Source organism: Equus asinus, chromosome 7 (genome assembly GCF_041296235.1).
Source record: "Equus asinus isolate D_3611 breed Donkey chromosome 7, EquAss-T2T_v2, whole genome shotgun sequence".
Lineage (NCBI taxonomy): Eukaryota > Metazoa > Chordata > Mammalia > Perissodactyla > Equidae > Equus > Equus asinus.
This window is the reverse complement of record NC_091796.1, coordinates 3455914-3482816: the sequence shown is the minus strand read 5'-3', so window position 1 is coordinate 3482816 and position 26903 is coordinate 3455914. Positions and strand designations below refer to the sequence as shown.

Genomic DNA, 26903 nt, shown 5'->3' with positions numbered 1-26903 from the left:
GACAACATACACTTCCCAGCCCAGCAGGCCCGGCCGCCACGGGCAAACACCCCTCCTCCTCCCACCCCACATCCCACGCACTCTGACTGCGGCTCCCTAGACCCACCCTAAATCCGGTTACAACGGGTGCATGTATAAAAACACTTTCTCCCTAGCTCTTCCAAGGACTGTCGGTGCTCCACGAACAGGAACGAAGAAGAGCTGCTGAGTCCTTTGGCTGGCCACGTGACCAGTCTGGCCCTCCTGGCTGGCCATCGCACAGACGTGGACAACGGGTCAGTCTCAAAGCATGTGCTCAGCCAACACTTGAGACTTAAAAGACTGGCCCTTCCTCCAACTGCAGCGGAGAGGAGATGCGCTCCAGCGTACGAGAGCGCCTGCCGGGGGAGGCAGCCAGCAGAGAAATACAGGCAAAGGGCGACTTTCTGAAGCAAGTCCATTTCTTCCTCCAACTGCAGCGGAGAGGAGATGCGCTCCAGCATACGAGAGCGCCTGCCGGGGGGAGGCAGCCAGCAGAGAAATACAGGAAAAGGGCGACTTTCTGAAGCAAGTCCATTTCTTCCTTTAATTATCTTTCCTTCCCTTGACCATATTTTTTATTTCTGAAAACTCTCTCCTTAACTCTTCGAACTGCATATAATTCCATGGCACTTGTTCTAAGAACTTCTTATTCTATTCGGCTGAGTCACATGGTTTGCCATCTCTGTCACTCAAAAACAGTCAAATATTTGCAATTTCATATGACTTCACCTAAAACTTGGGGATTTACTATCAATTTAGTTACAGTGAGTATCCAAAGATACAGAGAGTGTGGGCTCAACAGACTATGAATTTGATGTGACAGAAGACGTTAGAAAAACAAGAAATGGTCAAAAGCTGGGGTAGTCCCTCAAGTTTTAGCAGACACGATGTGCCGATAAACAGAGAAACAGGCTCCTCAGCCTTCGGCATTAAGTCAGGTTCACACACGTGGACGGCTCAAGTGCTAGGCAAGGCCGGCTGAAGGTTCCTCTCCCGAGGGCACCAACTCTAACAGCACAGGTACCGCACGAGGAGAGCCCTTCGAGGCGATGCCCTTGGCGGGCTTCTGTCATCCCCACGTCATCCAAAGGCTTTTGGAGCCGAATTCCACCTGGGCCTGTTTACTGGAGGCAACATTCACAAGTCCTCAGTGATGACCCCTACACATGCTCACTCTGCTTCGTGTTTAGAAACGCTAATTTATAAACTTCAATTACACGCCCTTTCAAGGCTCCTCTTCCCTAATAAAAAGACTAATTTTTTGTGAACTCCAAAACTGTACTTTCTATCAGTGCCATTTCACTTTCTCAATGGAGGATGAAAATCTGGCTTAGTAATACATTTTAAATTATTGAGTATTCCTCACAACTTTGTTCTTGTATATTTTCAGTCAGTCATGAGGGCTGCTGAGACCCAGCCTCTCGTGGAAACAAAGATAACGTGTCAGTGAGAGCCTTCCAAGGGAGCAGATGGCAACCGTCAGCTGAGGAAGGATGTTTCATGAAGAAAAGAAGATTCTCTCAATTCACCGGATACAGCAATTATCTCCAGATGCAGAAGCAGCACTGAAATCCATTCCTGGATGCCAAAAACCTTGGGTAAAACTGAGGCACAGTGATTTACCTGAAGGGTCACCAAGATCCGAATTCTGAAGTTAGCTCTGCCCCCACACGCAGACAGATGCGTTCTTACGAGAACTAGCTTCCCTTCCATCCCTCAGTTTCTACGGATTTCCTCTAATGATTTTAACCAGTCACCCCAAAGTCCTGTGAGAATTTAAAGTCACTTAAAGGCTTAAAATCTAAATAAGCTTTTAGTAACAGGAAAGAGGAGCATTTTCTGAAGCTGTATGCCTCTTGTAACAAAAGAAAGGCACACTACAGATCAAAACGGAGAATTCAAAATACCCATTTGCTTTTCCAAAGTGGCTGCTTCAAAGGCCTTCGCCAAACCCTGCAAATGACAGTGTTCTGTGAGTACTGAATCCATGCAACACACGTCTCTCCCCTTCAGGAGCACCCAGCAAGCAGCCATCTAATGCCACGCCAGGCCATTAAAGCCTGCTAGGATTGAAAAGTGTGTGTTTTCCAGAGGAAAGACACTGCCCTTTGGGACAACAAAAAGTGACCTGTGCAGAGGCCAGCCCGATGACATAGCGGTTAAGTTTGTGTGCTCCGCTTCAGTGACCTGGGGTTTGCAGGGTCAGATCCTGGGCACGGACCTACGCATTGCTCATCAAGCCATGTTGTGGCCGCATCCCACATAGAAAATAGAGGAAGACTGGCAACAGATGTTAGCCAATCTTCCTCCCAAAAAACAAAAAAAAGTGACCCATGCAGACCCACAATGTTCTTCACCATTTTATGCCACTGTCATGCCATAAATTTCTCTTTCTAGTTCTCAATAAGCTACGATATCCTGTTGATTCTATTGTCAACTTGTTTTTAAAGTCAACTATGATAAACAAGCTTATAGAATCATCTGAGGTATCAAATTTCTCAAAAGAATAGATGACACGTAGAGAAAACAGATATATAATCTCACTATGAAATAAATGACAATCTCTAAAATTTACTAAACCTGAGAAGGAAAAAAAGAGTAAATTCCAAGTGAAAATAATTTGATCTTTCCAACATCTTGACTTTGAAAGCTCTACCGAATTAGCTTATTATTAATCATTTGACTACCACCGTAATAGATGGAGGCAAGACCCAAGAGCCTTTCCAAATATTAAAAATATTGCCCCCAAAGAAAAAAAGATTCAGTGCTGGCCTAATAGTTTATCCAATGTGATCTAAAAAGGAGTCACAGTATTATTGGAATGTGACCAGTAAAATCTATAGTTGTAAAAAGGTTTAAAAAAGGAAAACCAAGAATTAATCTTCAAAAATGCCAGCCAGTGGTTGCAACTGGGTTCACTAGGTTTTACATGACAAACTGTTAGAAGAAGCCAAAAAAGCTCACAGGACGAGCATCCATTTTCAGAGAACAGTGCATCCTCCGGCTCCATCCCACAGGGTAATGAGTAAGAAATGAAATGCAAAATACAGTCGATGCATAACGTGTGCATTTACCTGTGTACACACTTAGAAATGTGCGTGCAGACTCAGCACAGGTTTCCCTACAGATTAGAGAGACAATCTTTTTCTACAATTTATTGACTCAATACATATTCGAGTACGTAAGCTATCACATAATACACTGTATAAGCCTACAATAATTAAACTCTGTTCCAAAGACTTGGCTAAATCTCTAATGATGAAAAATGACATAGGATTTGTATGTTTTGTTGTGAAGAAATGCTCAGGGGTCATGACCTCACTACAGATTGCAAACAGTCCTGCTGCAGGCTTGGGTTTCTGGACCCCTGACCTTTCAGGTAAAAGCCGCATCCATTAAGCAGTGCTCTGGAAGAAGAGGAAGACGTTCCCCGCTGTACGGACGATCTAACAAGTTCTATAACCGAAACATCGCCCTCCACTTAAAAGAATCACACAAAAAAATAATCAAGAAAATACCAAAAGGTTTAAAGTTTATAAAAAGTAGGAAAATGACAAAAACAAACTTGGCCAAGCGTCTTTAAATATTTACATAGGTGCTCTTTGGAAAGTAATCTGTTCCAATTAGCCATCTCTGAACCCACAGGGTTACCTGAATCAGAGGAGATTAATTATACCCGCACACCAATTTGAAGTTACTCTTTTATTCGGCTGTCTGGCGCAAGGGAGGAGGGGAGCAGAGGAAAGCGTGTGTGTACACGTGTGTGTGCAGGCTGTATGGTGAGAGAAGTGGGTCTGGAACTGCAAAGAAAGAGAGGGGTACATCCCGGAGGCGGCCCATCACCTGCTCTTTGCTCAGAAATGACCAGGAGAGACCATCAACTCAACAAGCCACAGGTGTTAATTTATGCAAACACAATGGGCAATTAGCACAAAGGAGCCTGAAGTGGAGCTGAGAGTCGCCTGTGTCTGCCTCTTCCAGCGGGAGCTCCAAGTATACAGTGAGTTCAGACACCTGGGTATGGGGCCACCCGGGTGCAGGGCTACCTGAGCCCCGAATACCTGGGTATAGGATATCTGGGAAAGGGCTATCCAAGCAGAGTTACCTGGATATGGGGCTACCTGAGAACTGGACTGCCTGAGCCTGGCAAACCAGGATGCCGGGCCACCTGGTACAGGGCTACCTGAGCCCCGACTACCTGGGTGCCAGAACTACCTGAGCCTGGATCACCTGGGTGCGGGGCTACTGGGCCTGCACTTCCTGGACTCGGGGATCCCTGAGCATGGGAGCACCTGGGCAGAATACTTGGGCAAAGGATAATCCTGGGAAGGGCTACCTGGGTGCGGGGGCCACGTGGGTACCCGGCACCCGGGGCCGGGAACACCCAGGCGCGCGCGCTCACCTGGGGCCGCGATGGCCGCGCCCTCCTCTCCGCTGTCCTCGGCGGCCTCGTCGGCCAGGCCGGAGCCCGGGGAGTCGGCGGCGGCGCAGGCCGAGCCGGGGCTGCTGGGCTGCGAGGCCGAGTCGCCCTCGCTGAGCGAGCCGCAGCGGGCGCGGGGCGCGCGGTCGGCGGGGCCGTCGCGGCGCGCGCGGCGGTGCACGCGGGAGTGCAGCACCATCTGGTGGTAGGTGCGGAAGATCTTGCCGCACTCGAAGCACTCGGACGACTTGCCATGGCCGGCGGGGGCGGCGGCGCGGCGGCTGGGGCGCGCCGCCGGCCGGGGCTCCAGGGGCCCGGGCGCGGGGTCCCCGGGCGCGCCCGCCCTCTTGCGCGCGGGGCCCTGCGCGCCCGGCTCCGGCTCGCGCTTGCGCTTCTCCTGGCTCACCAGGATGTACTCGCGCCGCTCCTTGTCGAAGGCCACGTCCCCGGCCAGCGCCTCGTCCCAGGCCCCGTACTTGAGGTACTCGGCTGGCTCGGCCACCTTGCCCCTGGTGGCCAGCTGCCAGGCCTGGTAGCTATTGACCGGGTCCAGCTCGGCCACCCGCCGCCCGGCCTGGCCGCGGGCGGGCGCGCCGGCCTCGGCGGGCCGCAGGTTCAGGCACTGAAGGAAGAGCCGCTGGGCGTCGGCGGGGCCGCCCTGCGCCGCGCCCTCCCCAGCCGGGGCACGCGGCCGGCCGGCCTCCACGCGGCGGTGGATGGCGTTGTGGGCGTTCAAGCTGTCCAGGTTTGTAAACAGGTTCCCGCACTTGGTGCAGACTTCGTAGAGGGACAGGCCAGCCACGATCACCTCCTCCTGCACCACGTTGTTGATGGTGGCGATGGGGTCCAGCTCGCTCCTGGGCTTGTTCTTGCTCCCCGTCTTCGGGCCGTGTGCCTTCATGTGGTTCTTCAGGAACCACGGCTCTTTGAATCTTCGGCCGCAGATGTGGCAGCCGTGGTCGAAGGAGCCCCTGTGCTTCTTCATGTGAGCCTTCAGGAACCAGGTCTGGCTGAAGGCCTGCCCGCACACCTCGCAGGGGAACTCCCCAGGGGGCAGCTCCGGCTTGCAGTTCTCCGCGTAGGCCTCGCCGCTGGGCACCTGCGCAGTGATGTGGTCTTTCTCGATGTGGCTCAGCAGGGACTCCTCCCTCAGGGTCATGTAGCTGCAGAGCCTGCACTTGAAGGGCTTGTGTGCCTGGTGCACGTGCTGCTCCAGATCCTTCTTCCGCTCGAACTTGCTCTTGCAGAAGGAGCACTGAGCGACTCCGGCCTTGCCCTCCTCGGGGCCCCCCGCGGCCCCCTCCGGCTCCTTCTTGCTGCTTCTCAGCAGGATCTTGCTGTTGTCCACCTGGGTGGCCCCGTTCAGGATCTTGTTGCAGGCCGAGGTGCTTTTCGTGGGGCTGGTGCAGCCGTCCAGGCCCTCGGCCACACGCATCTCGCCGGCCTCAGGCTCCTGGCCCTGGATCAAAGTTCCGGTGCGGTGGCTGCGGATGTGGATCTTCAGGTTGCCCTTCTGGGATGCCCTGTGGTCGCAGTAGGGGCACTTGTAGGGCTTCTCCCCCGTGTGCTTGCGCATGTGCTGCGACAGGGAGCTCTGGAAGGGGAAGCTTTTGCCACAGATGCAGCAGCTGTGGCTCACGGCCTTGTCCCCGTCCACCTCGGGGCTCCTGCTGGCCCCGGTGGGGCTGGGGCCCCTTCTCAGCTCCATCTCGGCCTCTCGGCTGCGATCCATCTCCAGGACAAGGGCTCGCCCAGCAGGGGCGGGCTCGGCTCGCTCTCACCAGGCAGGCCTGCTGGACAAGGTCTTATCTCTCCATTTTCAGATAAGTCTTCTGCATCCCAGCTGCAGAGTGGTTCCTGCCACGGCGATGTGCATCTCCTACCTGGAGAGCATGGCAGACACAGCGAGCCCCTGAAACAGAAAAGACACCATCTTAGGAACGAGGCTTCCGAGGAAACAGGGACCCAGTAACATCCAGGGATGGGGACCGGCTGCTCCTGCTGAAAAATCTCAATCCAGTCCAGATAAAAGAGACGCCAACAAACGTTTAAATAGATGTACAGACAGCCACTTCCGTTAAAAGATCAATAAGCAAACGACAAATTATTGATAATAACTGTGTGCTAAATTATTGTAAATGACTGCACTAAAATAATTTTTTTTAATAAAAAGATACCAGTTCTTCAGGGAAAGACTGTCATGAGAGAGTTCGTGGCAGGGTGACAAAGGCAGGCCACAGAACAAGGACAGCGTGTGGGAACGCGAAACAAAGACTCGGGATGGGGAGGAGGGGAGTGAAGACCACGGAGGCTGAGGCTGTGCAAGAGCGAGCGAGCCGCAAAAGCAGGTGACAATTGTGATGGGCGCTTCACAAATGTACCTCTGTGTTCGGATGTTACGGAAATGGGTCTTTGGTTAAGAATGTAGATGATTCAGTCAAGGCGAGGCAACGAAGGGCAGAAGCAGAACCCTGAGCTCCCCGATGACAGCAGGTGTCAGTCACACTGTGTGGTCACTGCCACTTTCATGTCCTTCCCACCCTCAGAGAACAAGGGGCAGGCCTGGTGTGAGTGGCTCCTCCAGGGGCCTGGGTGCTTCCAGCACCCTGTGCACCAGCAAAGGCGAGCTGGACGAGGCGGCGCCGGGAGCTGTGCCTGACACACAGCGGGTGACCGTCCACGCCCCGAGAAAGCCAGCATGAACGCCTGTACGCCACCCAAGGGGCCGAGACAGCACACCGAAAGCAGCTACGTACAGCAAAAAAAGGAATTTCCATCTGACTTGTGATAAGTAGAGTATAAACAAAACAGAGCCGATTGGAAAGGATGTGAGAGGTACGGCATCTTTCAGGACAGTGTCCTGACGGCTTAGAAAGGGCGGGAGGGCTGCCCACAGCTCCTGGGGACAGGTCTGTTTCTCCTTCTCCCCTCAACACAGAAGTACTCGAAATCATGACTGTGAGGGTCTCCCTGCTGGGGAGGCTCCAGGTTTGCACAGAGAGGCCCCCAGATGGGCAGATTTTCTTCAAAAAAAACAAAAACTGTTAACAGGTAGAAAAGAAGCCGTGTTTTTACAAATTTTTGTTCAAAGATGAAGCTCTCTCCCCAAAGAAGCGGAACAGGGACTCCTTGTTTGCTCTGGGTTGTCCCCCCCGCCACGTTTTCACCAGAGCAGACACAGAAAAGCACACTGAGGACAGGACAGAGGGACGAGGGGTGTCCACCCAAACGTCCCCAAGGAGTGGGGATTCTGAGCGCATTACACTTGTTCCTCCACTTCCCCACAAGAGTGCAGACGCCATCCCTGACGGACACTTTCTGAAAAGATGACACAGTGCTCTCTCCACACCACCTCCTCCCACAGACCCACATAGGAACAGGCAGAAATCTCCTTTCAGTTACGGATTCTCAAACCTCTTTGGAGAAAGCCCTGTGCTCGCAAGTTTCCCCGGCACCTGAAGAAACCGACAGGCGGCGGAGCAGCCATCAGGGGTTGCTCTTAGACTAACAGGTACACACAGTCCCTCCTGACAAGAGGAGCCCCAAACTCCAGGTCTCCATTAAAGTAAATGAAAACGCCACCTAAAACTGGATAAACCATCGTGGTTACCAAGAACACCTCTTAATGATAATTTAAACTAATTTCAATTATCTTTTCGAGCTGTTTCGGTCTTGGCACAAGTTCTGGACAGCTGTGTATTATTTATGATGATTTATAAGGCAAATGATTGGCATGTATCCCCTTCTATCCCAGGACTTATTTCATCCCCCAAATGTTGAATGTGATGTAATATATAAAGTATGAATGAAACACACTATTTATATTGAATTTAGTGACCTAATCTGGGTATAAAAATCGTATGAGTTAAAGAACCATATAGGAATAAGTTTACAGAGAAAAAAAAAAACAGTGGAAACTGGTGGCTCTGAAATAATTTTACAGACTCCACTCCACTGGACCTGTCTAAGTCGGTTCATAAAGGATGTTAAATGTCAGACAGTTCTCCAATTCAGGAGGATCAAACAGCCAAAAACCATCCATGAGGATTCACAAAGTACGAGCATTCAACTAGTTAAGGATCATAAGAAGTGACCCACAAATGCACCTGGAAATAAAAGTGAATTTTTCAGTGAGAAGACTCTGAATCATAAAAATGCGCACTCTGTGCCAGTTTGTTCCTTCCTTCCTTGGTACACCCTGCTGTTTTCAGCACTTCCAGGAGCCAGTGAAAGTCAGAGGCTTTCAAAGCCAAGCTGCCACTCCAGGGGTCTGCACATGGAGACCCCGCCTCTGTGCCACCCAGGTGGGCCAGGTCTTGGGGTCTCAGCCAGCACTGATGCTGCAGAGTGGACCCTAGTAGCCCTGGTCCCTGTTAACCAGCCATGTGGCTTGCAAGGGGCATCCTTCACATCCTGGGCACATCTCCTCATCTGCCAGGTGCTGAGAGGACACGACACGAGGAAGCCACATCTCACCAGCACCTCCTGCAAGCACCTCCTCGGAACGCCACTCAGATCCCCTGTAACACACAGAGTGGACAGTCCAGGAGCAATGAAATGCCGCCCAGTGGGGGCCTCGCTTCTCACACCAGGCAGCATCCTGCCGTACAGACCCACAGGCCCAGAGTGAATGCAAAGAGGATTAGATGTGAGTGCAGAGGAGGAAGGAACCAGCTCGGGTGGTCCCAGGCCACCTCCAGCATCCAGGCACGCCGTGGGTGCAACAGGACATGACCATGCTGCCCCCTCTTCTTTCCATGGGGGGCCCTCAGACTCTTCTGCACATTTACAAAGGCTTCCTTCGCGCTGCCATCCTTGTTTGCTGAGAATTCCCACTCCCATTTCCTCACTACAGCCTTGATGTTTAAAGCTTCTGATTCCCCAACACCCCAAAGCCTGGACACTTTCCCTCAAGAAGCCCAAAGACTAGAGAACATAGTTTTCATTTCTTACTTGGGTGTCCTACAAAACTAGCTTGAAAGCTTTACCCAAAGCCAGCAAGGCCCTGCAATTTACAGGAAAATTCTCAAGTTGGGGCATTAACGGGGCCTGCAATCAGCAGACAAGCTCTTCTTTCTCTTTTGTTTCCACTTCCTCTCCACCACCCCCATCCTGGAGAACTAAGTCCCTGTGAGAGTTGCATGGGATGCATTTTTAAAGAACTTAAAAATATTCTGGAGGGGGGGCTGGCCCCGTGGCCGAGTGGTTAAGTTCGCGCGCTCCGCTGCAGGCGGCCCAGTGTTTCGTTGGTTCGAATCCTGGGCGCGGACATGGCACTGCTCATCAGACCACGCTGAGGCAGCGTCCCACATGCCACAACTAGAAGAATCCACAACGAAGAATACACAACTATGTACCAGGGGGCTTTGGGGAGAAAAAGGAAAAAAAATAAAATCTTTAAAAAAAAAAAAAAAAAATATTCTGGAGGGGAAAATATATAAATGTAGAAATGGAAAAACTACTGTAATGGTAATGACTATTTAATCCCAATTACCATTATCCTAAGGAAATCATAACATCCACAAAAGTGGCTCCACTTTTACAAGGTCCGCGCGTGGCCCCCTTCCTCCTGCCCACAGTGGGCCAATGGAGTTTCTTGCAAACCTTTAAAGAAACAGTCAAAAAGTTAATTTCCTGCAACGGGCTCTCCTCAGTCAGTGGCCAAATCAACCAATCTTTGTGATTCTTTTTAGCTACAGGCAAAAGCCACTATTTAAGACAGGGTCATCACTTTGTTTCCAAAAAAGAACAAGAATGCTGTCATCAGAACTTCCAACTTAAAAATGCACGGCGGGCAGCGCACCAGTGAGAAAGCTCACGGGACGTCAGCGGCCCTCCTGGCACTCCGGGCTCTGCCCTCCTGGTTTAAAAAAGCCCACCAGCCTCTGTGAGCCGGGAGGGTCTCAGCCCGTTTCTCAGCAGGACTTCTGGTCCCCATGGGGCGTGGTCCGCGTTGGAACCCCACCACGGGACAGAGCAATATACTCCCTGGCTCCAGCTGAATGCACTTCAGTCCTGGGCTGCCTCTCTCACTCTCGCACACAAGCCACCGCGCGCCAAATGCGAGCTGGTGTTCCAACTTCTCCTCAAACACACTAACCTAAAGATAACTAGCCTTATAAAACGGGTAAATAAATGCTAGCTTTTTACCCAGACCGGAGTGATTAAAGAAAGTCTGCCGGCAACACAAACATCAGGAGAGGAGGGAGCGGAGGAGACGACATGAGCCGACATACAGCCACATGTCAACCCACATGGGGACACAGAGCACGGCCCCTGTGAACACAAGGTTTGCCCGCCATGAATCACAGTTGTGTTGTTGTTGTCTTATAAACTTTTTCCAAGGCTGTAATTGGGAACTTGCCAGACAAGACTGTTAATTTAATTGTTTAGGTATAGAAATGTCTTGCTGATTAGGGTTTTAAAATAGATTTAAAATGGATCTCTCCGTGTGTATGTGTGTGTTTCTCTACAGCTGTGATGAACAGTTTGCCGCTACTTTTTAAAAATGCCTTATATCATTTTCAAAATAAATTTCATTTTGAAAAAGTTAGGTAATTCTACCACATTTATAAAAAGTAAGAAAAACTAAAATGTTTATTAAAGAAAACAGAAATGTGTATTCATAAAAAATGCATTACAATGGAGATAGGGAGAGATTTAAGAGGACGAAATATAAAGGTTTTGAAAATAAAATATGTAGCTAAACTTTAAAAAATAACCATGTGAACACATAAATAGCTAAAGTGCTAGGTCTCAATGCACAGAAGTGAGGCTGCTGCCGTACTCAGAGATCCTTTCTCGGCTCACCGCGGAGCACAGCTGAAAGGAAGTCCCCAACTTCCCCAACACGGCTACACTCGCTGGATTTGGGATCAACTTAACCTGTGGGTAAACGTTCCAACCAAGAAATCACTTCTGTAGTGAGCATCCTGGGGGCTGAGAAGTCACTTCCTGCCACACCCTGATGGTCCACTGCAACAGGTCCCCCAGGCCCAGGGCCACAGATGGGGTTACCTCACCTGCCCACAGGAACGCCTTTAGGAGCAGGCCCTGCAGAACTAGGATCCCAGGCCTACACCCGGAAGGAGACGCTCCCTAACGCAGCCAAAGGATCTACCCAGAACCAGCGTGGGCGACTACAGCCCCCATCAGTGGCCTGGAGCCCCTGCCATGACGCTCCTCACAGCAGAAGCCCCATGGTTCAAGCGGCGGGCCAGTCTGAACAAGGGTGGCATCACAATTCCTGAGAGCCTGCTGGGCGCCAGGCGACTGGTGGGAGTGGAACAACTCAAAGATATGCAAGACACAGGCTTAGCTTCGAGGAACCCAGAAGCCAGAAAGGGAAACAAGATGTAAACACAGAACACAACACACTGGCAGTGCACCAGCAGGGCAGGTGGAAGCTTCCGGAAGGGCAGGGAGGGAAGTGATGACCTGCACTGGCAGAAGGTGTCTAAGGTCTTCCCAGGGAGGCAAGCCTCGTCTGGGGATCAGATAGTGTGGGCAGAACCCTAAGGGTTAGAGCAAGTCCCCATGCCCGAGGACCCACCAGGAAACACGATGGGCTTCCCAGCTCTCTCATCGCCCTGTCACCCACATCCAACACCAACCCAGCATCCTGGTGGCCGTACCCCCAATTTACTCTTGAATCCACGCACCCCCCCCCCAATCTCAAGCCAAAATCAGCAGAGCTGGGTGGTCTCTCCGGGACTTCAACCCACCCTTGAGATGAGGCCCAGACTCCCTAGCTGGGCTTGTAAGGGCCTGACCCCCTGCGCTGGGGACACATGTCCCCGGACCCCCCCAGCCTATGACCTACTCCACACCCCAGCTAGACGCACATCTCACCATCCTCCCACCCCACCTTCCGCCCACCTTCTCAGGTACGACCTCTCTGAGGGCCTTCCCTGCCCCCCTTAGCCATGTGACTGAGCACTCTGTCCCAGCACTCTGCATGGCCCTGGGCCTGTCCGAGCAAGCGTCTGCACGTGTTACTATTACTGCTTCTTTCATCAGTCACTCATGTCAGATGCCATATTTTGTGAGGACGGGCTAACAAAATAACAAGCTTTCTCCCCATTCCATCACCAACACTGGCAGAGAGCCAACCACAGAGTGAACATCACAGCACTGTGAGAGGCGGTCTAGGCCATTAGCTTTGAGATCAGGCTACCCGAGATCAAAACCCAGTTCTGCCACTCACTCAGGTCAGCTGTGTGACCTTGAGCAAGTGTCTTAATGTCTCTCTTCCCCAGTCCATTTCTTCATCTTTAAAATGTAAATGATGGTAATGAAACCTTCATTATAGCATTTTTGTGAGGTGTAAGTTAATGTATGCAACGTACAATGTTTACCATGCAGTGAATGGTCAATATATGTTAGGGATTATTATTAATTAATAATTGTTGAATAAATTAATGAAATGTCAACACAGTACCCAAAGATACCTAGTCACTGGCAGTGACAATATTTGGTTTAATAAACTGAAAAGGACAAACTAACAGCTTAGGATGCTAAATGAGAAATCGTTAAATATTCACTGGACCCTCACAGGTTCCCTTCAACAGGTCATTTACTGCCACTGCAGCTATCACCATGCACAGCAGACAAGTCCAGCACGCTCAGCCCCAGGACTCTTTATAGAACGTAAACTGTAACATGGAGGGGATGTGAGATCCTGTCTGGGAACTACTGTCACTTTTGCTAGCTTGGTAACGTAGGAGAATGTTCTTATTTTTTGGAGATGTGTGATGAAATATTTTCGAGGTAGTTCACAAAAAAAGAAAGAAGGCAAATATATCAAAGTGTTAACAACTGCTGGACCTAGATGGTGGGTGTATCTGTGTGTTCATTACTCTTCCATTTGTATGGATTTTAGAAATTTTTCACAAAAGAAGTTAGAACAATAACTCCCCCCTTGCCACTCCAGTCAGTAACACAAGTGAAAGCGGAGTGGCTCTGGTGGAGCCTGGAGCCCCCTCCCCGCTCCCACTCACCCCTCCCCCTCTCCGGGCCCCAAGGAAGCTCAGGGGGCCCCTAAGGAATGCAGTTTGAGAAATTTACCTTTTGTTCGTTCTAGTTTTCAAAATTCAAAGAAAGAAGAATCGTCTGAACAATATGAAACTGTTCAAAGGAAAAGCAGTATTTTATTTCAAGAGATTGCTTGCTGAGGTTTCCGAGGCTTGCCCAGAGACACTCAGGGAGGCCACCCAAGTTCCAGTCCCGGCCTTCCAGCAGACGGGGGCAAGTCCCTATCACCAGCCGGAGTGAAGGCGCCCGAGGACGTGGGCATTCACGGGGGGTCCCATGCATCCCTTCCCCAGCAAAAGACCAGCAACGCTGCTGAGTTTGTCTTCCATGTTTTAAACAATCACTTTCTGACCAGTAAAATACAGCGTTATCAGGGGAAGAAGGTAAAATATCCTCTATTTTTAAATAGGAAGCAAGTCTCTGAATCTACAGGAAATCTTGCCATCGTCTGCCCTGTGAGTTAAACCAACACAAAGCAAAAGCCCAACGGTCTGGCATTGATCTCCCCAAAACTAGCAAAGTCCATTCTATCAAAATCTTGTCCTGAAAAAGGAATGGGAAGGCTAGCTTTCCAGTAACTTCTAACACTCACAGTTATCTGCAGAAGAAAGCGACTCTGAGTTTCCTTAACCCGACCCAAACCAGACCAGTCCACACCAGAGGCCTGAGGCGGCAGCTGGGAGCCTGGAAGTGGCACTTCCCGCCCCAAGTTTAGAGTTTTTCAGTTTCGGGAAGCAAAACCGAAGCTTGCGCTGTTTTTCAGATGACCCTCGCGCTGGGGTTTCTGCAGTTTGGGCTCATTAATTACCCACAGCACGGTACTCAGACACAGCTTTGGCTTCCTCAATGCCGTGGGGTCACTCGTCCTTCTCTCTCCGTCCGGTCACTTTCTGGGGGACCGTGGGCTTCCGGAGGGTCAGCATCCGGCATGCGGAGCTCCCGTAACAGGAGAATTTGTGAAACCTGAAGATTCGGTGAGGCAGGGAAGATGCCCTTACAAAGAAAACAGCTCCCAGCAGACAGAACGTTCAGGATAGCTGCAGGGCTGTCAGGCTCCAAACTGGCAAGTTGTAACACAAGAAGGGTGAGCCTGCAGCCCGGCTGGCGGCCGCTTCTGAAGTGACTCCATCAAGCAGTCACTTCTGCCCACTGCTGCAGGGCCTGCCCAGAAACCCAGGCCCGTGGGTGCTGGGCCCAGCCCGCGGAGCACACTGCCCGTTTGTTCCCCTGCAGACAATGAAATGGGCTTTACTAGTTACACTGTAGTATTATGAGCCACGAATTAAAATACATCATTAACATCCTGCTCCAGCTTATCTACTGCTGAGACAAAAAGCCTATTCTCCGAACAAATGGGGAGAAATTCCATAACAACAATGAGGAGTTCCTCTCCCCACACACCAATCTGCCCGAGATTAACAATTCCAGGCTTATAGTCCCCAGACCAGGGTCCCAGTGGCTCCGTGAAGTGGCGCATTCACTGCTGGCAGAGTAAGGACCACGGATGACAAGGCCTGGAGGCCGCCTCGCTCAGACCAATCAATAATCCATTATGAGCAAACTGCATTTCCACCCTAATAAGAAAAAATGAAGGAACGGCAACCAGAATCGGCAGCATTCACAAGACACCCCACCCACCTCGCCCACTAGGGGAAAAGGACACAAACCCACGGTCCCAGGCGGGAGGAACACACAAGCGCCTCCCGTGGGCCTTATTTCCAAGCAGCCAAAGAACAATGTGCTCAGACGTTTCTGCCAAAAACTCATTTTAAAGGTAAGTCTCCAATACGCTTTGTTCCGAGCACGAGTCGATGGGAACGAACCGTGCACACCACAGTGACAAAGTTCCATTTTCTTAAGCACAGGTCTCCTTTAAATTATTTAGCACCTCCAAATAAATCAAAGCAAGTGCCAACACGTTAGTCCCCAAATGGAACTAACTGTCCATAAGAAGGTTTTATTATGCAAACTCCATGACCACTGAAGCAAGACCCACTTCGATTCTGTACCCCAGACCACGGCTTTAGAACCATCACTCCATTTACAGCAAGAATGCCCAGATGACCTAAATGTTACTCTGCAAGTAGGTTACCTTTATGAAGCTGTTTACCACAATCTGTCGAAACCCCAAATAAATTCCTAGTTCAGGAGATGAGTGAGCGTTTCCATCTTCACCCCCAGATAGAAAGTACAAATAGAACATTTGTTAAGAGTAAAGATGGTACACCAATATATTTGCAGAAGAAATATAAATTAACATTAATATATAAGCTGTCCTTCAACTAAAATACAAAGATTGGTGGTCAAATCCCACCTTACAGGGGACCAAAAAAAACCAGATGAACACACAATATAGTTATTGACCACATTCAGAAAAGTCCAAGGATAAAGGAGGGACGATGTGGGAATCCTCCTTCTCCAGCCATTAATAACATATCCTGAGAAATCCAAAGCGGTGGTGGAGACTTTAATAAAGAGGCGTCCATGGGAAGAGAAAGGGCGGGAGGTGGATTTTTTTTATATCCAAGGGAAAAAAGCATCTTTCTACTTTTTCTTTTGCTCTCCAAAGTAAATGCATTACTGTTACCTGTTAATTACTATCTCCCAAGTCTTACATTAAGTAGTGATTTTAGCAGTCTATTTTGTCCTTAAAAAAGTAAACTTAAAACTGGAAGGAAAATAAAAGGAACAGGAGCCAGAGCTTGGCCTGTAATTCTCAGCAGATAACTGTCCTGCTGGAGCCCCTGGTCGGCCACAAAGAGCTGGGACCTGGCAGCAAAGCCAGCTTCCTGGAGCAGCCAGCAGGGCAAGTGTAGTTAATGACCTTGTCATCGTTTCCATTAAAAGCCCCATTTCCAGGAGCTCAGAACTTCATCCCCCCAAACCGGGCGGCTCGGATGCAGTCTGTCCTCACGGAGGGGCACTCACCTTTGTCCAAAAAGAGGACAAATCGCTCACTCTTCGTTACATGACCCACAAAAGCAGTTCAGTTTCTACTTTGACTCCTTATATCCTGCAGCAAGACGATGCAAGCCAGCGTTTGGAGTAACTCAGGAACGCTGACAACTTGGGGCACCGGAGAAAATGAAGACGCATACATTTCTATTTTTAAGACAAACATGGAAAATTAGAGGGCCTTCGATAAACTACAGGGAAAAATCCCATTTGAAAGCGGCTTATCGGTGTTTACTGAGCCTAAACTCAAAAGTCACCAATTAGAAACCGTCACCAATTCAGTGTCTAATATAAAAATTTTTAAATTTCCTTTTAGAAATTATCAGCAGTGAAAACAAAACAATGCTGTGCAGAAACTCACTATATTTTTCTCACTCGGTAACTGTCCCTGGTCTACCGGACACACCCTTTCAGAATGTGCACTAGTTGACTGTAAAATATATTTCAACTGAAATTCACTCCTACAAATAAGCTGTATTTTCTTCCACCTAAACCAACAGTAAAGGACAACATCTGCCCCCAACCTACACACAGTGACCTGTTTTCCAGCGTCTTACCTAAAACCAACATTTCCCTTCCAGTATAAGAAAACAGACTGTAATTAATACCTATCCAACGTTATCTCTCTCTTCTATGCTTTTTGTCAAAGAGCCTAGAAGTCCCCACCATCAAATCAAAGAAAGAACTGTGCCCAAGAATACAAAGAGAGAGAATTATGTTCAGTAAGCCATGAAACGTCCAGTTACCCATTACCTTCCGAGGCAGTGCAGTTTAGCACACAAGTCAGCCCCAGAAATCCCCTCATTAAGAACACTCGGGGAAGAATAAACACTTCAATAATCAATTTCACTGAATTCTAAGCAACCACTCACAAACATTTTCTGTAAAGATACCCTGATATATTTTGGTAGGACTCTTGAAAGGCATATCATGCAAGGACTTACATAACATTTTGTCTGCCATTGTACAAACACCAATCAATACTTTAAGAAGATCAAAATTATAAAAGGACCTCTCTTCCCAAAATGCATTGCTATGTAAAGCACAGACACTATAACCAGTTTAAATTTTCCAGCTCTATGACTGCCAATAACTACTGTAACATGACCCAGTTTATCGGGAACACAGGCAGCACCTTTGAAAGCAGCTGATAGCTCAGCCTCTTAAGGAGAGTGATCTATCAGAGAGCGTTTACAAAGAGCAATTCTTGACAAGAACATGATGTCACGTTGCCCCAGGATTTATCCTGCACCGCCTGTCTAAAAATATATTTCCAAGCTCACTTAATGACACATCTCTGCAAGTTCTAAGTTTTGAAGATAAAAGGCCATCTATACTTTTCCTGCAAGGAACAAAAAAGGATAAACAAGCAAAATTCCACTTTAACTCCCCACAATAAAGCTATTGTGTTATTCAGCGACGCAAATTAGGAAAACACCACACCTGAAGAGACCCTGAATGATCTTGCAGAAATGAGGAACGGAGTATTTTTTCTAAGCCAAGTATCTTATCCAGCAACTGCTTTCGATAAAAGTTAATATAAAATACAACGAAGCAGGTTTTTGAATTTCAAAGCTCCTAGCCCCACCCCCTGAGTCCCTGGAGCGGAAAGATACTGAACTTGACATGGGATCTCTCTGCCTCAGCCCCGGCTGGATTATTCAGCAATCAAGTGTGGCACTCTAATGTCCTGGGGCACTCAGAGACAACAGCAGTCACACCAGTGCCTGCGAATATTTTCCAACATCCCCAAGACCATGACACTGATCCAGATGTAGTCGCTGAATCATCCATGGGTTCCAGCTAGGTCCACGCTGAAAATTAACGTCAGGACGGTGGGCGGTGTGCACTCTGATGGTGTGTCCATTCTGTCCCCACCGTCACTTTCCTGTCCCTCTTTTCCTTCCCCCCTCCAAGCACACAGCAGCACAGTCCAGATCCCCTTTCTCGGATTTGTTCAGTGCAGGTGCTGCGAGCAGATGTGCCTGGCCAGAGCAGGGTGAGCAGGCCACAGACCTGGGGGCCCGCTCCTGTGTTCTCAGGGACTGTGACATCCAACTTAGAGACAACCTGGGTCAAGAAAATTACTCAGGTGTTAGAGTTTACTGAAACCAACGATGTAAACGCCCATTTGGTGAAAGGGATGGTTACCCGTAAACTCACTGTTCAACACACAGGACACAGGGGTCGGCACAAGTCTGTCGCACGACACCACACTGCTACACCTACGATGCAAGACGGTTCTCCTGAGCACAGACCTCTGGGGATAGAAGAGAGCCAAACGTGCATGCGGCTCGCCCACTGAATTAACTAGGTACAGGAAAAACAAAACACACTTTCTCCAAAGTCTGTGTTTCCAACTCATTTATCTGAATGAGCTATTGTTACATTACTTAATAAGTACGACTGGGGCCAGCCCCGTGGCCGCGTGGTTAAGCTCGCACGCTCCGTTTCAGCGGCCCGGGTTGGTGGGTTCGGGATCCCTGGCGCAGGCCTGGCACTGCTTGTCAAGCCATGCTGCGGCAGCATCCCAAAAAGAAGAACCAGAATGACCTACAACTAGGATATACAACCACGTACTGGGGCTTTGGGGAGGAAAGAAAAATAAGTACGACTGATAACCCCCGGCCACCTGTACCCCCCTATTTCCCGGCGCATAAGGGGCTTGTGGCTGCCTCTTGCTCAAGGAGGAAGGCAGGTCCCATCAATCTGAGACGCCAAGAAACCCCCTCTTTCCCTAAGGAACAAGCACTGTCCCCCCAGATAAGGACAGCGTGCCTCCCCTCTCCTCTGCGGAGTCAGCTCCCGGCAAACAGGAGACGCTCACTTGAGCTTCTGCCCCTCCCCAGACTCCCTGGGCGCCTAAAACTGCTCAAGAGAATCTGTCCCGCCTGCCCAAACCCCAGGTTCAGAGCAGCCGGCCTGTTGAGGGAAATCTGGATTGCGGCTGCAGGAGGAGCAGCAGCACATTTGGGACCTTCCTCAACGGAAGGCCCAAAACTCGCGCCTCTCTTCACCCACAAATAACGAAGAACAAGCTGGTCACCCACACAGTCCAAGTGTGAGACGTCCGGTGCTGAGCCACTAAACCGGTGTGTTCTCTAGACAGAGAGAGCCCCATGTGGCCTCCCCGGGCACCACCCTCCCACTGAAGCAGGAGCCCCCCGAAGGCCTTGGGGCTCTCACCATGCACGCAGCGCAGATCCTACGTCCAGGTGGCTGCCCGCAGCCCTGGCTCCCTGGGAACGTGCGAGCAGCACATTTTCCCTGGGACATACCGTCAAACCCTGACCCTCGGAACCAAGGACTGGGTTTAAGTGCACCCCTGCATATCTACTCATTTCATGCATCAAAGGGCACCATTGACCAGTTCACCGTGGGGAGTTCGTGACTCCAGTTCTAACTACAAACACGGTCGGCGTCTCGGCTCTGCACTGAAAATCGCGTTACCGAACTAGTCACACACACGTATTGTAATGCCGCGCTGGACTCCTGTTCCACATTTGGTCTGAGTCGTGTTCTTATATTTCCAAAGTTGGAGAGCTGCATCAGTATTCTCGGTGACAGAGCGCTGGGGGCGTGGCAGGCCACGCACGGCCCTGCCGGTTTCTTGCGCGACGGCGGAAGCCACAGCACGGGAAAACACCGCCTCGTGCCCCGCGTTCGTCACTCCACTCAACGAAGCTGACAGGGCCCATGAGAAGGTGGAGAAGCCCTCCAGGAGGACACGGCACACAGCAGAGGAAAGACGGCTATGCTTCGGGATCACGGCTGAGCACTCATGACACCACGTGTATGTGGCAAAGAAAAAATGTCGGCCGAAGTGCCTTGCAGGTCAGAACCCCCTTTCTAGAAAGTTCTCCATAAGCAGCCACATGGTTTGTAAACAATTTTAAGCTTTCTCTCCTTACACTGAACCCTTTTTGATAAGTGTACCATATGTGCTTTCTTAGGTGATGGCAGTTTCCTCAAACTAGTTCTTAAATCACTTCAAGGAAACTGTACTCGAGAAAAGGCACTAAACAAACGGGTGACGGAAACCTTTCAAACCAGAACAGGAGGAACCCCATGCCTTAGGGATGACGCGCAGGCCCCCCTCTGACGGGGCCTCGAGTACAGAACCACTGCAGAATAATCCTCTTCTTTTTTTTTGTTTTTTAACACAAGGAGGTCCCTTTCATAAGAACATGTTGGTCCAGTCTTGCAATCTGGCAGGATGGTTCTTTCAACGTCACGCTCTGGAAAGCCAGCTTCACGAGGAAAGCAACGGAAAGTATCATTTTACTTCTGAGGAGATGAGCTCTCACTCACCTTCCTGTCCCAAGGCATCTTCCAGCTATTCCTCTGAAAGGACATCCCTACCCGCAGACGGGTTTTCCCGGGCACACTGCTCACACCGCGGCTCCCCACGCACCCAGCTCTGTTCTCTCAGGACGTTTCAAACAGTAACTCAAGGAGCTAAGGGGGACTTGTAGCTCCAATGTGGACAAACACTTACGCAGAAGCGGCCGTGGAAGGAGAAACTTCAGGAAGAGAGTCTGAGTCATGCTGAGTTATAAAGGTGCGTGACTTTCTCAGCAGACACACAGGGGCGACACGTTCCTGCTTCAGGCACACATCCTTGCCCACGTGCACTTGATGCCTGGAACAAGCCTCTTCTTTGCAGAGGGGCCTGATGTGAAAATCCACCCCCACAGGGACCCTCTGGAGACAGGAGCGGCCACAGCCCATGGCAGACTGAGAGCCCAAGAGCCACAGACGAGCTGACCGCCAAGGCCTCATGGAGGGTAGATGGCTCTCCATGTGTGTGTGGCGCATGTGTGTGTATGCACGTGTGCGTCTGTGTATGCACATGCATGCTTGCACACATCTGTGTTCTTTCAACCTGAGAACTCGCTTACTCAGAAACACACCATACCTGGAGGTAGACAAGTGTGTCCCGTTCCAATACTACTACGGATAAAACACACACCCCCGTCCCCATCAACACCAGCCTGCTGATGATCCCACGACCTGACCACCGGCCCTCTGGCCCGACCAGATGCATCCTTGTCCCGCGGTCCAGGACAGGACTCTGCCGTGACGGTCAGCTTCTCCACCGTACAGGCATTACTGCAGACTCGGAGCACGCTTGGAAATCCTTGCTGAACCCAGATGGCTCTGACGGCTGTCTGCCATCCCCGTCTCTGAGGACAGGTGGGTGTCCTTCGTTCCCAGCACGGGACCTCTCGCCACCACCAAAGCACATGTGTCCTCCACTGACCAGCTAGGGAAGGGGCAGCAGGTCAAGCCAGGGTTCCAATGGAAATGGCAGCCTGTCTGCACCCCACTCGGGACCCTCTCTTCTGTCCACACGGCCTTGACATGATGGGCAAAACGACCTTTCATGCGCTCTCAGAATGTGTTCTACCACGAACTCGCATCTCGTCTGAAATGACGCCCTCAGTGACACCTGAACACCCAGCCTCCGCCCAGCCTCCTTGCTCGAGGCAGAGGGCCCGACTCTTGACCTGGAGCCAGGGCTCCCCGCAGTCGCGGAACATCAAGCAGAACTGGACGTCCACACCAGAGAGCAGATATTTCCTCGGAGGGCAGGACTCTATCACAACTCCGGGAGATCCCAGGGCAGCCGCGGTCCTGTGGGGCCTGAGATCAGGATGCTGGTAAACCGCCCACAACGTGTACCAGGAACGGAGCGTCAGAGTCCAGCAGACAGGAGAAGAACATGCAAGCAAACCAAGACATTGGGGGTCTGACAGCCATGCGGCCTTCCTGGCACTGGGCCCGGGGGGCTCACCACTCCCAGAGAGCGCAGTGATGTGGAAATCACTGGAATCTCATCTTCTCACCGCTGTCAATGGAGGACGAGGAGTGAGTCCAGTAACAAACGTGAATGATGCCCAGAAAACAGTGGGCTGCACTGCTGTGCAGGATCGCACCAGCCGTTAACACGTCTGTCAAACGCAGCAGGTGGCAAAATCACCCAAATGTTGAAGGATGCTGAATTCCCGCTCAGGGGTTACAAGAATATGCTTCGACCCCCCAATTAAGTCCAAAGTACCATCAGGGCCACAAATGCGAGCAGACCACTGGCCATCAGGCAAGCGTGCTGGAGCTGAACCTGAGGGCCCAAAGCAACACGCACGAGACGAGAGGTGATGGTTCCGGGTGGCTGGTGAGTCGGCTACCAGCCAGTAACAAAAAAAGGGGGGGAAATCTGATCGTGCCATCATCCTCTCTTTTTTAATAAGCCCAGTAGTTCAGGAAACGCAAGTAGATGACTTTCCTCTGTTACTACTCAGGGCTAGAGCGTTTCTGGATTCATACAAGCAGCATCTACTGAGTCTCAGTACATCCCAAGAGAGAAATCATTAAAATAAAAAAACTACAGCGAAAGTAAGGCTATGTTACCAAACTGTGGGCTCCACGTTACATCACTGTCTCCTTCGTTCATGAGGGATAATTATTTACTCCTTTGTTTTTCTGGAAGTAATACATGAGCAGGAACTGATTCTAAAACCTACTGAACTTGACTCGTCAGTGATGGTTTAAACAGAGACACAGAACCAGGGAGAGGCCCCGTTTCTGCTGGAATTCCTGCCACCACCAGCAGCAGGCCACGTCCCTCTACACAAGAGGACCGCCAGGAGAGCATCCTCGGGGGACTGCGGTTGGCTTCCCCACCTCTCCAGGCCACAGCATCCTGCAAACAGGACCGTGTGTCTGGCACGCAGGGCTGAGCGGACGAGACCACCTGTGGTCTCCTCACCACCAAGAGGATAGAGACGGCCAGCACCTTACACACCTGGGACCTAGGCCATTGAAGAAGTGCTGGATCACTCTGTTTAATGTGGCCTTTGGAGGAGATGGGGGGGGGGGTGTTATTTGCCCCCTACAATTTCTGCAGCTGTCAGAAATTTATCTGAGGGACAATGTTTTGCAATCTCACATTCCAAATGTAAAATAAGAAAATGTACAGAAAGTCCTTAGACCAGTGCCTGGTACACAGCAGGCACTCAGCAAATTCAAGGTCCTCTGCAGGTCCCAAATCCAAGATTCAGTAACAGTGTAAATGCTCACTATCGAAGTGCAAGGAAAGCAACGCCAACTGCCACCACCACACAGGAGGGGTTCTGGCGAGGCCGTCCCGAGGCCCACATCCTGGGTCTAATTACTCAGAGAGTCAACAGATACTGACTGAGGGGTATTCACACCCCAGGCTATGTCGGCGCCAGGCGGGGCTCACACCTGAGCAAGCTGCTGGCTCATTCACACCCCACCTGCACAGGCGAGGGGCTGGCTGCCTCCCTCGGGGCTAAAGGACAGTCCTTAGCCCGCTCCTCCTCGGACACTCTAGTCAAATGCTTTCCCCCAGATCCAGAGATGAGACACACCAGCTCCCCCTTTCACCCCATTTGGCATTAAAGTATCTTTCAGATTAATATCAAATTTAATAATTTCCTTCGGGCCTCTATATTCATTTTCAAAGTGTTTTTGTCACAGAAGAGCTTTCCAGTCGTTCGTGGTGAGCCTGCCCCGGCCACATGAAATGACCGCGACTACTTTTGCCCGCCGCCAGGCCACGTGCCGCGTGGGGCCCCACGAGGGAGGAACGTGACTGGAGGTTTCTGTTTTCCAAACTCAGAGACTCCTTCATACAGATTCAAATCAAACCGTTCCAGGACTTCAATCAAGTGACAATGCACACGATTACTGGAATAAAAGGGAGAGAAGGTCTGCACCACTGCGTGCACATCTCCTTATAAGGAACTGCAGGCTCCACACGCTTAAGCTTCTAGAATGACCTTTGGGTGGAAACACAGGAACCAGAGAGGCAGGGTGCATGCACGTCCCGGCCCCCGGCATGCACACAAGGCTACTACGATCCCCCTCGTTAAAGACTCACCCAATAAAAACCGAACCCTTCCCTGTGCTGACACAGACAGACCTTTCCTCCACACGCATGGAGATGAGCAACATCCCAAAGTTCCTAATTAACTGATCCGCCGCGTCACTGCTTGCTGCACAACGACAGCACCTCCCAGAAGGGAAAGTGCCGCTGTTGCCATCTCTGAGGGGCTCTGTCCCAAAATGCCACTCCAGGAACAGGAGTGGCAAGCGAGCAGAAAAACAAAGTTCGTCTTACTCATATGCAAACTAATATCCTTGGAGCAAAGCTTTCCCAGATAATCAAAATGAAACTGCTCCTCCCACAGCACCCAGCCCGCAGAGCTGCTGACACAGCTGCCTCTCGGGAAAATTCCTCAAGAGTTTTGCTCTCCTTCCCTTTAAGATCCTTAGGTCCTGCTCAAAAGGACGACGAGAAGGCTTCACAATCAGGCGTTCTTGTTTAGTTATTTTTCTATTCACCTTCAAACTCCTTTTAACATTTTCCCAGCTATTCCGGGAAAAGCGCTCCTAAGCCGTGGTTAAACTAAAAATGGGTGTTTCAGCTTAAATGTTCCCAATCCCAGGTCGGGAAAACAGAGGTCCGACGGATTGAACAGGAAGGAATTCAAACTGAACCCAACCCGACTTCCCCGTGGCTGTAAATGAAGCAACAGGGCCTGCGAGGGAGCCCGGCTCCCCGCGGCTCGCAGGGGCAGGCGCAAACTCCACCGGCCTCTCCCAGTCGGAAATGATCCGAAGTGCGGTATTAAAGTGGTTACATTTTTCCTAAAAGTTTGCTATTGCTTTTCTTTAAGAAAAAAATTAAGTGATGCACACGCACAAGGCCTTTCTGGGGCTACGCAGATGTTTCCAGAATAAATAAAACACCCAGGAGCAGCTGCCAGCAAAACACAGCGCGGAGAGCAACAGCGGACGGCGCCTCCTCACCCATCTCTGAGCCACAGCAAACGAGTGGGAAGCACCCAACGACGACAGCAGAGACTCAGCAGCAGGGACCCCTGGGAAGCTGTGCAACTGCATCAGCTTTCAACACCTGGACCGGCCATCCACGCAGGCCATGAACACATCCCCACAGAGATCAGCCATCGTGCTCTCCTAGGCCTTGCACACACGCCACGCCCCGGGGGCGGCTTTTTCTTCTGGACCACCCATCAGTAGGGCAGGACCATATCTCTCACCCTGCATCATCATCTGAATTTACAAAGCAGACCGTCAGATCAGGGGGCCAGACGCAGCCCACCCACCTGTGGCTGGGCCCACCTGACCAGCGAGCTGCTGTGCCAGCGGGAAGAGCGTTTCACTTAAGCCTCAGCTTCCCGCATTTTCCGAGGTTACGATGTGCGCGGCTGTTCGCACCCGACCGGAAAGGCATTCCGTACAGATCTGACAGCGACCTTTTACAAAGGACACTTGCAGACAGCTTTTACAGTCTCCTGCCTGAGCCAGAAGCAGTGCACGCAAGTTTAGCTTCTCAGTCCTAAATGTCACAAACTTTTTTAAAAGCGAAAAAAGGCAGGTGGGGATCCACCGAAATAAGCTCTCCTGGTACTTTCCCTTTCTTTACGTGTTCTGCAGCGAGCCCTCGTCTCCAGCCTCAGGTGCGGAGATCTCACCACCTCACACGAGAGGACTGCCTCCCAGCACGCGTGGAGCCTCGGGCTGAGTTTCAGTGGTGTTTGTAGATCTGGGAGGTCCAGAGTCCTCGAGACCAGGATTCACAGCCCCAACAGCTCTGGGCGGTGATGGGGGCACCAAACTGCAAGGCCTCTCCTGCACCCCAGACCTGGGCATTTCACTCATGAAGAGGTTAGGACGTCTTTCATTTTTTCCATTTTTCAAAACTTATTTACTCAATGTTGGGTTTTTTGGGGGTTTTGTTGCTGAGGAAGAGTCGCCCTGAGCTAACATCCATTGCCAATCTTCCTCTTTTTTTGCCTGAGGAAGATTAGCCCTGAGCTAACATCTGTGCCAATCTTCCTCTATTTTTTTGTATGTGGGATGCCACCACAGCATGGCTGGTGAGTGGAGTAGGTCCATGCGCAGGATCCAAACCCACATGGCCTGGAACTTGAACCCCTCGGCCACCGGGCCAGGCCCTGGTCAATGTATCTTTTAAGCCTGCACTGCATCACCAGACCCTTCAGACGTGGGGCAGGGCCAGCTGTGGAAGGAGGAGGAAGGCTGAGCAGCATCTGATGCGGAGAAACTGCATGTGGGTATCAGGACACAACTCCAGCCGCATGTTCCGTGAGGGCGAGCCCAGCCTCCTCCGGTCCAGGCGTCTCCAGGAGGCCCTGGCCCAGCAAAGACTGAACGGCACACAGGAGCCAGAGCTCGGCAGCAGCCCGGCGGCTCCCACACACGCAGAGCCCGCACAGAGGGGCCACCGCGCACCATCCCTCTGCTGGACGATCTGTCCTCAGAGTTCGGGTTTTTTAAAAACTAACCACTACGTTTTTTCTTAGTTTTTCCTTGACAGAAACAAACGTTTCAGAGTTCTGTGTGTTCAGAGGCCATTTCCTGCCCCTGGACACCTCAGACGGAACAGGAAGCTTTTGCTCTT

General features: G+C 50.8%; 1 protein-coding gene across 8 annotated transcripts in view; it reads right to left on the bottom strand.

Annotated features, from left to right (window-relative positions):
* The window catches only part of ZNF516 (zinc finger protein 516), a 123584-nt gene that overhangs the window by 67188 nt on the left and 29493 nt on the right, over positions 1–26903 (bottom strand). For 5 of the 8 annotated variants that reach the window (XM_044744039.2, XM_070512844.1, XM_070512843.1 and 2 more), the window contains exon 2: positions 4424–6353. In XM_044744039.2, the coding sequence (XP_044599974.2) occupies positions 4424–6173 (1750 nt within the window). In that variant the 5' untranslated portion in view covers positions 6174–6353. Of the gene's footprint in view, positions 1–4423; positions 6354–24335; positions 25147–25267; positions 26175–26903 lie in introns of those variants that run through there. The other 3 variants (XM_070512845.1, XM_070512846.1, XM_070512847.1) reach the window with 3 other exon arrangements.